This window comes from Sus scrofa, chromosome 7 (assembly GCF_000003025.6).
Source record: "Sus scrofa isolate TJ Tabasco breed Duroc chromosome 7, Sscrofa11.1, whole genome shotgun sequence".
Lineage (NCBI taxonomy): Eukaryota > Metazoa > Chordata > Mammalia > Artiodactyla > Suidae > Sus > Sus scrofa.
Genome location: NC_010449.5, coordinates 61,070,493 through 61,080,342, shown reverse-complemented (window position 1 = coordinate 61,080,342; position 9,850 = coordinate 61,070,493). Strand labels below are relative to the sequence as shown.

At 52.4% G+C, this 9,850-nt stretch overlaps 1 protein-coding gene across 4 annotated transcripts in view; it reads right to left on the bottom strand.

Moving 5' to 3' along the window:
* Window positions 1,834-9,850, bottom strand: part of GRAMD2A (GRAM domain containing 2A) — a 45,727-nt gene continuing 37,710 nt past the window's right edge. For 2 of the 4 annotated variants that reach the window (XM_013978112.2, XM_021099128.1), the window contains exons 2-12: window positions 9,765-9,845; window positions 8,892-8,949; window positions 8,446-8,521; window positions 7,727-7,830; window positions 7,041-7,139; window positions 6,854-6,925; window positions 6,271-6,333; window positions 5,210-5,354; window positions 4,900-4,996; window positions 3,987-4,091; window positions 1,834-3,764 (exon numbers count right to left, since the gene is read on the bottom strand). In XM_013978112.2, the coding sequence (XP_013833566.1) occupies window positions 3,752-3,764; window positions 3,987-4,091; window positions 4,900-4,996; window positions 5,210-5,354; window positions 6,271-6,333; window positions 6,854-6,925; window positions 7,041-7,139; window positions 7,727-7,830; window positions 8,446-8,521; window positions 8,892-8,949; window positions 9,765-9,845 (913 nt within the window). In that variant the 3' untranslated portion in view covers window positions 1,834-3,751. Of the gene's footprint in view, window positions 3,765-3,982; window positions 4,092-4,899; window positions 4,997-5,209; window positions 5,355-6,270; window positions 6,334-6,853; window positions 6,926-7,040; window positions 7,140-7,726; window positions 7,831-8,445; window positions 8,522-8,891; window positions 8,950-9,764; window positions 9,846-9,850 lie in introns of those variants that run through there. The other 2 variants (XM_013978113.2, XM_021099127.1) reach the window with 2 other exon arrangements.

The following is a 9,850-nucleotide window of genomic DNA, read 5'->3' as shown; positions in this document are numbered from 1 at the left end:
TGCATATCACTTCCCAAATTACCTCATATAAGCAGAATTATACAGTATTTGTCTTTTTGTGACTGGCTTATTTCATTAAGCATAATATTCTCAAAGTTTATCCATATTGTAGTTTGTGTCGAGACTGTCTTCATTTTGAAGGTTGACTATTATTTCACTGCATGTTTATACCCCATTTTGTTCGTCCATTCATCTGCCAGTAAACACTTGGATTGTTTACACCTTTTGGCTTATTGTGAATAACATTGCTGTGAACATGGGTGTACAGCTCTTCAAGCCCCAGCTTTCACTTCTTTTGCGTATATACTCTGGAGCATATGGTAATTCTATTTTTAATATTTTGAACTTCTGCATTGTTTTCCATGGTGGTCTCACCATTTAACACTCCTACTAGTAGTACACAAGGGTTCCAATTTCTCCATATCCTCACACCTTTTGTTTGACGTTTCTTTTTTTTTTTTTTTTTTTGTCTTTTTTGTCTTTTTGTTGTTGTTGTTGTTATTGTTGCTATTTCTTGGGCCGCTCCCGTGGCATATGGAGGTTCCCAGGCTAGGGGTCGAATCGGAGCTGTAGCCACCGGCCTACGCCAGAGCCACAGCAGCTCGGGATCCGAGCCGCGTCTGCAACCTACACCACAGCTCACGGCAACGCCGGATCGTTAACCCACTGAGCAAGGGCAGGGACCGAACCCGCAACCTCATGGTTCCTAGTCGGATTCGTTAACCACTGCGCCACGACGGGAACTCCTGACGTTTCTTTGATAGTAGTCATCCTAATGGATATGAAGTGGTGCCTGATTGTTGTTTTGATTTGCATTTCCTTAAAGACCAGTGATGTTGAGCATCTTTCTCATTGGCCATTTGTATATCTTCTTTGGAGAAATGTCTGTTCAAGTCCTTTACTGACATTTAAATGGGTTTATTGTTGCCGGGTTGACCTCTCCAGCCTCTTTTCATGTCTCTCTCCCACTGACTGGTATTCTAGACTCACGAACAGACGGTCTCTCTGTTCATCAGAGACATAAGCATCTTTCCTATCTTGCAGTTGCTAACCCTTGGCCAGGAATGCTCTTTTCCAGGCTCCTCCCCTGACTGGCTCCTTATCCTTTAAAAACCAGCTTAAATGTCACTTCACAGAAACTTTTCTGACCACCTATCTAAAACCATCTCCCTATTTACTCTATTTCATATCACTGTTTCTTTCCTTCTTGGAACTTAATCACAATCTGTAATTACCTTCTCTGCTCATTCTTTACCTGGAAATTAGTTTCTGTGGAATTTTAAGTGCCCTGGGACATGCAGAGATGTTGCCTGACATGTTCACTGCTCTATCCTTAGGATCCTAGTCATATATTTTTGTTCTGTGAATTGTCTGATCATTCTCCTAAAATCACAGTACCTTGCTCATAGTCTGGGCTCAGTGTCTACTGAATGAATGAATCACTGCTAGAGGGGGCCTCCCAGGGAGAAAGTTGATGTGGCCCAAATTGGAATTTAACCTAATCTAGGCTTTTGATGTCATAGAAGAGGACACAGGAGTTTTCTAGCTCTGAATTCCAGGCTTTAAATCCTGAGTCAGAAGCACAGTACTGTTTGCTTTGGAGTTGCTCAGGAGAAACGGGGAAGCATTCCCAGTGTCCACCCAACAAAGGCAGGAGACTGGTGGTTTGCTGTGGCCATCCTTGCTGTTCCCCATTTGCCTGAGTGAAATTCGCAAAGTACTTGGGATTCTGTGAGTGACTTGGGTTCCATCAATTTCCTTGGTGCCAAATATGTCAGTACCTATAGTGAGTACACAGAAGATAAAAATGAACTTTCCACACCACAGGCAAGACACTAGAAAAATCAGATTTTTTATTTAAAATTATTTTCAAAGGCTAATGCCATAGTGGAACAACTGAAGGATAGTTGAGCCAAACTCTCAGGGAGTTAGAGGAGCATTCGCCAATGCAAGCAGGTCTTTATAAATACATATAGTTTATAAATGAGCACAACAGAAGGTATGCTGGCCAGAGGGACAGACACACCATATCACTCAAAGCCCTGGACCCCAAGAGGGTCTCCAAAGCCACCTACTCTACTGCATGCCTCTTGCTGTCTCTGAGCCTGGGGCATGGCTGGAGACTAGGCTCACCAGCATGTTGGCACAGCCTATCATGACTTGGCACCTCTCATGGCCTCTGGCTCAACCCAGCAAGGCTCAGAGAATGGACCTGTTCTCCCTGCCCTTCAGCAAAGACCAGGGAGGGGAGGCAGTAGGGTAAGTAAGATTATTTCCCTGAAAATATGATGGAGAGGAGTGATGAAGGGGGCTGGTTCCAAAAAAAAGGACAGGCATTCATCCAGTGTGGCACTGTGGGGAGAATGGGAACAGTGAGTTTCACCTGAGACATAAAGATTTGGTGCAAGCAACCCACAAGGCCAGGCTCTAAACCAAATCCTAGAACCTGCAATGGCAGAGAATGAAAAGACCTCCAGTCTGAGTTTCAGGAGTTGTCACCTCCTCCAGTCTTCATTTGGGTTTTTCATAAATCAGACAGACAATCAGAGCTCCACAATAAATAATTTCCACATGAATTTCTCCCCAGTTAACCTCTCAGGTGTCTGAAGAGGGGAAAAATGGCTATTTCTGACAGCACCCACCCCATCACCAGTGACTGTCCCTGATACTTCTGGCCTCCTCACTAAGGCCTTTCCAGAACCTCCAAAGGCACTGTCTTAGCAGATCAGAGTTTTAAGGCACAGAGAAACTTTTTAGAATTGAGAAGACCGTGACGGAGAAGGAGGAATCTAAGACAAAGCCACCACCAAGTCCACTGTTCCTCTCTTCTATCTCTCTTTTCCCCAGAGGTATCAGACAGATCCCCTTGGCCCGGTCCTCACACTGTCCCAGGCACATCACGGACACCTCCATCCTCCCACAGTGATCAAAGGCCCTGCTCCACCTGTCTCACCAGGAGGTGGCAGCTGAAAACACAGAATGCTGGATCTCCCTTCTCCTTCACAGCCCCTGCCACTGTCCCCCGCTGCAGGTGGTGTCCTCCCAGATGTAGCCAGCCTCCTCATACAGGGCTAGAGCAGGAACATTCCTCTCTTGCTGGAGTACTGGCCACAGGCCCTCTTCCCACTCATAGCTCACCTCCCTCCAGTCTGCCCTGCATGGGTCCCCGGCTGCCTGCAGAGAAGCCTTTGTGCCCCAGAACAGAGACTCTCAGGGGCCAGGCGAGAGTGCAGGATGCTGGGAGAGATCAGAGCCCACACTGGTCATTTGGGTTCTCGCCTCTGTCCCACCACTGGAGTGAGCCATGTGACAGGTATCAAGGCATGGCCTTTGCCCTTGACGTGGCCTTAAGTGCTCTGCCTGTGTGCCAGAACTATTTTCAAGGAACACGTTGGTTGTTTTTTGTGGGTTTGTTTTTTTTTTTTTTCACTCAAGTGTTTGCTGAAGCTTAGAATATAGAATTCCTCAGCTAGTTCCAAAAGTCTGACTTCTTGTCTAAGTCCCAAAATTGTAGGAGCTTTGTAAACACGTACTTTAGAATACTCATTAAAGGAGGGGCAAGAGTTGCAGGGGTCAGGGGGAGGGTGCAGGGAGGGGATCCAGAATAATTTCCTTCAGACTAAGTCTCAGCACAGCAGCAGCATAAACCAAGGGAATTGTTGGTGGCACCTCAGCACCTGGAGTCGTCTTCTTAGAGGAGTGGGGACAAAGGTCAGGTGGCTGTTACCTGCGCACAGGAGAGGTAGCCAGGTCAGACAAAGGGCCTAGAAGGCAGACAGACAGGTTGGTGAAGACTCTCCCCCGCATGAAAGCAAGTCAAGGGGACTCTCTCTACTCTGCATACCTGCCTGACCTTGCTGAGGGCCATCAAGCCTGCTCAAGGGCAAGGCCAAGACCAACCAGAGTAACAAGCAGCCTGGCAATAGGTTTTGGCTCCTGTCCTTAACCCTCAATCCCGGAGGCCTGAGAAAGAGAAAGGGCATCACCTGTGCCCAGGGACCGAGCCATCCCAAGTCAAGGAGCATAACTGCTGTTCCAGCTGGGAGATGCGAAATGCCAGGTAGGAGGAAGACATGACCAAGAAGCAGATCCTGTAGAAAGAGGGGTAGCAAGGAGTTGAATCTCTCTTCTAAAAACAGGGCATTTTTAGAGGCTCACCAAAAATAGGAATAGGACTAAGCTAATTCCTGCAATTGGAGGAATTAACCCTTTGCCTGTAGCTATATGTTCAGACCTGTGCATCCTTCTTCCCGGAGGCCACGTAGGGGTCCCTGAGGCTTGTCCTCATGGAGGTGTCCTCAGAGCCCAGCAGGAGTTCCAGGTCCTTCAGCTGAGCAGGTATCTGACCAGATACCTTGGTCCTGCACCCCCGCTGCAAGGCCACTAAGATAACCCGGAGGCAGCAGCCCTTCCCCCAGCAAGTGCTCAGGGTGACAGAAACCATCAGAGCCAGAGGAAGGTGATGAGGTGAGTGAGAGAATCCAGGGGCTGGCTGTTCATAAGACATCCCACCACGCTCACTGCTCTACTAGTTCTTAGGGACCGTGGGAAGGGTATGGCTTTCTCCTAGTCTATCTGATGGGCCTCTCAGATTTCACCAGCCCTCCTCCTCCCCAGTCCTATGCCACTTTGTCTTTCCTCAACAGTTTCATATCTTGCCCCTCCCAACCACACAGGCTAAACCTTAAATTACAGGGTTGTAGGCACAAAAGCTAAAGATATTTTATCTTGCTCCAGAAGGGCCTGCTGCCTGGCCACCAGACACCACCCCGGAGTTTGCAGTTGACTCAGAACCTTCCCCTCACTCTGGACATGGACCTCCCCACACACCAAGGCCCCTGCTCTAATACCTAGACACTCAGGCTGGTCTGCCTCCCCCAACCCCACATAGTCACCTACAGCACGAAGAAGATCTTCAGGAGCCGGTAATCCCAGAGCCTCAGCTCCCTGTCGCTCCTGGCTTCCTCCTCCAGCTTATCCTCACAGACAGCATTCTCTGCAACAGGACAGTATGAGGGCTCTTACTGGGGCAGAAGGCAGGCCCCCACCCACCCTCACTCTCTGAAGCCACTTGGGCTTTTGGCTTTCCCTTATGGATTTAGACAAGGAAATAGCTCTGCTGGTTGTGATGACCCCTTTTTGCAGAAGTGGGAGGAGGGAAAGCCTGGTCTTCACAAGCAGTTGCCATGGACAAGCACACTGAACTCACCAGACCCTGGAGGCTTCCTGGAGGGGAAGAGGCCGTCTGCAGAGTCCACGGATGCCCGAGGGATACAAGGGATGTTGTCTGGGAGGGACAGGGACCTGGAGGCAGGGCACACTTTTCTCCACTTCATCTCAGGGATGAGGACTTCCTGCAGAGAAGGCAGGAGAAGCTAGCTCACCATAGTCCTTGGGGTCTCACTTGCCCTAAGGAGTCCCTGCTAGGTTTATCAAAGCCTTTCCAGATATCAATGCTAGGATGCCTAGCAAGCATGAAACCAGGTACCCAGAAGCAGGGGAAACCACTGCCTTAGCAATCACATGTCTCTCATATCTGCTCCCTTGCTGTGCCTAGCCACTCTCCAAGAGGACAGTGGCTTTGAAGACTGCTAGTGTAGAACCACAGTGGAGTCTTAAGACATGAGCCAACCCAGGTACCCAGCTGAGTCCAAGAGAGCTCAGCACTATGTATCTTAGATGAAGTAAGTCCTGACTCCGGCTAATCTGGGTTCTAACCCTAAGTAGGTCACTGACCTTTGCCGGGGCCAAAAAAATGGGAACATCACCTTCCATCCCCTGCATGGCATTGTGCATACTGCATGCTTGACTAAATGCTTAATGGTTACTGAAGGAGACTTCAAACACCCTAGAGTCATTTCCAACCCCCATCCCTACCCTTGCTCTAGAAACTCTGCTTACCCAGGACTCCAGGAGCAAAAGAACTGACTGGGACCTCGGCAAATCTAAAATGAGCCTGCCTGGGTTCTACAATGACCTCTCCATCCCCTTGAAGGCCCTCCTGACTCTTCTAAAGGACAACATGGGTTGCTGGCTCTGTGCCTGTAAAGGTGCGGGGTCCAACCTGGGCAGTGATCCAGGGCCTGGACATCTGCTGAGAAAGCCAGCAAGTCTGGGACCTCTAGAGGACCCTCTGACACGGCATGGCCACTGGCCTTTGAGCCTGTTACCACAGCTCTGCTTTGTGGGCCCCTGCCTGGGAGGCCGTGAAGCCTGAGAGCTGTGGGCAGTCTCGGGCCAGCTGCTCTTGCTCCCAGTCTCAGCTCTCACCAGAGACTCGCACTCAGGTTCCTCTGGAAATTCTCTTACACTCAGACTCTTCTTGCTGGAAGGCTGAGGAAGGAAGGGGACAGGGGTCACTTATCCATCTGGAACAGCCAAAGCCAGGCATGAGACCAAGAGAGATTGTCCTCCAAATAAGGTACTATATAGGGGCACTATTGCCTCTAGTTTGCAGGGGGAGCCCTAGTTAATGCTGGAGCAGAGAATAAATCCAAGGCCCCATATTCCCCCAAAGCTGCTGCCCGCCCCCCTTCCTCACCATAGGCCAGAGAGAGTTAGAGGCATATTGGGACACGGCCACATGCTCCTATCTCTGCACTGAGGACGCACAAGTAAAGGCTGTACATGGGGACACTCAAGGGCCCCCTGACCTTAATAAGACAGGTTCACAAGCATAGACACACAGTCCAAGCACTGCCTCTGACTGACTGAGCCTGAGCCACTACTCCCCTGTCCCTGCCCCTGTTCCATGTGCTGGAGAGACGGGCCAACCTGCCCTACCAGCTGTGCCCCGAGACCTCAGTGCAGGCCTCAGCAGCCTCCCCAGCCCTCCCGCCCCTAGGTTCCATACCTGTAGGTGGGTGCAGACCCTCCTTAGCATGTCGTACACACTGTCCCGGGAGAGCAGGGACACAAAGACATACTGGAACACAGAACACAGAAAAGGGTGAAATGAGGAAAGACTTGGGAGTGTGCCAGAGCCAGGCTGAGGACTCCTGGGCTGGGACAGGGGAGCGCTGGCCCAGAAACTCACTGACCTTCTGGCTGGTGTTGGTGGTGATGGCCAGGCCATTGGGAAGGAGCCGTGCCATCTTGTGTTTTTTGATCATTTGCACAGACACCACGGGAATGACCACCTGGGAGGGGGAGAGGCATGCTTCTCTCAGGACTTGTCCCCAAGGACACAGTCCCTTTGCTTCCTGCTTAGGGCCACAGCTGGCAGTGAACCAAGTACTAGCATCACAAAGAAGCTCATCCCACATGGGAGGGTACCTGAGCCTTCCACCTTCTCGTGTGGGCTCCTTTCCCATTACCCACCAGCCCCTGGCTGCACACAGTGCTCTAGGCTCTCACCCCATCACCCAGGCAAGAGTGGATGGGCCCTGGTGAAGCCCATTCTCCAGTAACAGAGTTCCCTGAGCCACCACCTGGCCACATTATAGCCCCGGTAAATGTGACTTCCCACAGTGATTCTGAAGGCATTTTGGAGGTACCCGCAGGCAGAATAATTTGGCAGTGAACTCTTCATGCAAGATGTGGAGTCTAGATAGGAGCCCCTGTTTAGAAGTGGTGTGGCTACTTCCCTGGACACCAGCTGGGACGCCTCACAGTGAGAGGATTTACCAGGTGCCAGGTGCAGAGGGACAGGCCTGGCTTGAAGCATGTCCGCAGGGCAGGGGTTTCTCTCCCCTGGGCTGTGGCAGCCCTTACCACTTATCACTACCTTGATATCCTTGCCAAAGAGGCTAGCATGGAAGCAGAGCCAGTTGGGGGAGATGTAGAGCCGGCCCTGGAGAAGAAGGTCCCGCTGGAGGGCGCAGGAGCACACTGGGAAGTCACAGGAAAGAGACAGTCATGAGCAAGGCCAGCCTGGGAGCCCCAGGGCCTGGGTCCTCCCACTCAAGAGTCCAGAATCCAGCCTCAGGGACTGACCTCCTCAGTCCCCCTCCCAATCCCAGGCCCCAACAACCCATTCCCCCAGCACCCTAGCATCCCTTCCTGAGAATCCCCCCTCTCCCCCAGGACTACTAGATGTTTCCTCTTCCTCCACCCACGCCCTAGAAGGTCCAGCAGTTTCTGCCCCGGTCCCCCAGAGGCTGTTCACTCTTGCAGGCAGAACTCCTTGCCCTGCAGAGAGGGCCTTGATTGTGCAGACACTTCCATGCTCAGTGAGAGGCCTGAACAGGAACGAATGGCCATGGACAAGAGCAGAACAGAAATAAGATTTGGAAGCCCTGACATTTCCTCAAGAAAACTTTCATAAATTCACCTTCCTATTTCAAATCAGCCCAGGCTCCTCACACTTTTGAAGAAAAAAAGGACTAACCACATTCGAAGGGCAGCTGGTTCCCGTATCTGATTTGTGCCCAGAGGCTCTGGGGGAGAGGACCCGGGCCACGGGCACTGCAGGCACCTGTCCAGCCACACTAGGAGACGGCTCACCTTTGAGAACCACCTCCTCCAAGGGGATGTCCTTAAACAGTTTGTGGTATTGCTGGTTGTATTTAGTCAGTAGTGTCTGCAAACACACAAGCTGGGTCTGAGAAGTCTTGGGGGATCAGGCCACCAGAGAGCCCTGCTCCAGCCACCAGGAGATAATGGCACAGGAGGTGGGGGCTGGGGGGTCCGACGGGGACTTGGCTTGAAGCAGCCAGTAATCAGCCAGGGGGTGTGGAGGGCTGAGTTCCAAGCATAGCCTGTTTCCCAGTGACACAGGGTCCCTACAGGCAGCCTGTGACTAGAAGGAGACACAACTCCCACCCAGGAAGGGACACCCACTCAGGTTTCCTGGTGACAGGCCAGCGGCCAAGGAGCCAGCAGTCACTGAATTCAGGCAGCCCAGGACCCCTCCACCGGTGGGCGGTGAGAAGTGGCCCTCACATACTCACCCCTCCTTGGCTGCACTTCTTTATGTCTTCACCCTTCAAGGCTCGTGGCCAGCGCAGACTGCAAAGGAGACAAGCCATTCCAGGGATGAGGATCTCTTGGGTCCTACCCATGGTGCCTCAGTGCCAATTCTGCCCTGGCCTCAAGGCACAAACTTGGGGCAGAGACTAGAGACGGAGGCCCTTCTCTAGAGGCTGCAGCAAAGTGGTCAGCTCATCCAGCACACAGCTCCCCAGGGGAGGGCACTCCTGATGCAGGCGGGGGTCGAAGAGAGCCCTCCTCCCAGACAGCCGTCAGCAGCAGCCCCCTGCGGAGGTGCTCAGCCCAAGCCTCAATCTCCCAGAGATATGTAGGGGCTATCCTCCCACCCTGTGTCAAAAGCCCTCTCCCTCATTTCTCTAGCCAAGAGGCACGCAGAGGAGCAGACCCCAGAATGAATGAGTAGGAGGCCCAGGGACGGGGACCAGCATGGGAAGTGGGTGAGGCAGAAGTATCAGACTCAAGGCTCAGGGGCCTGGCCGTGGGCCATGATCCCAGCAGGCCTGCCCTCCTTGCAGCCGCCTCCCCTGGAGCTGGGCAGACCCACCTGACCTGACGGAGGCTACCGAGGCTGGCCGAGAGGGGTGGTGCTGAAATGCAAACCTCGGCCCTAACCAGGTTGGCCTGAGGACAGGTGGGCAGGGAGACAGCTGGTAACCCGAGAAGCCTGGACTCTTCTAGGTCCCAGTGCACCAAGGACAAGCCTGGGGGTGGGAGGGAGAGGCCCCCGGCCTATGCCCAACCGACCCCCTGACACAGCCTTAAGGCTACCTCCGGAGGGCTTCCCACCCCCAGTGTGTTTGTGTGTGTATGCCTTCCTGGAAGAAGGGCCTCACCTGGAGTCTGGGGGTGTCTGGACCCTGCCTGGTTTCTCTGTGCTCTTCAGAGAAGCCGTCTTTCCATGCATCTGTTGGTTGCTGAG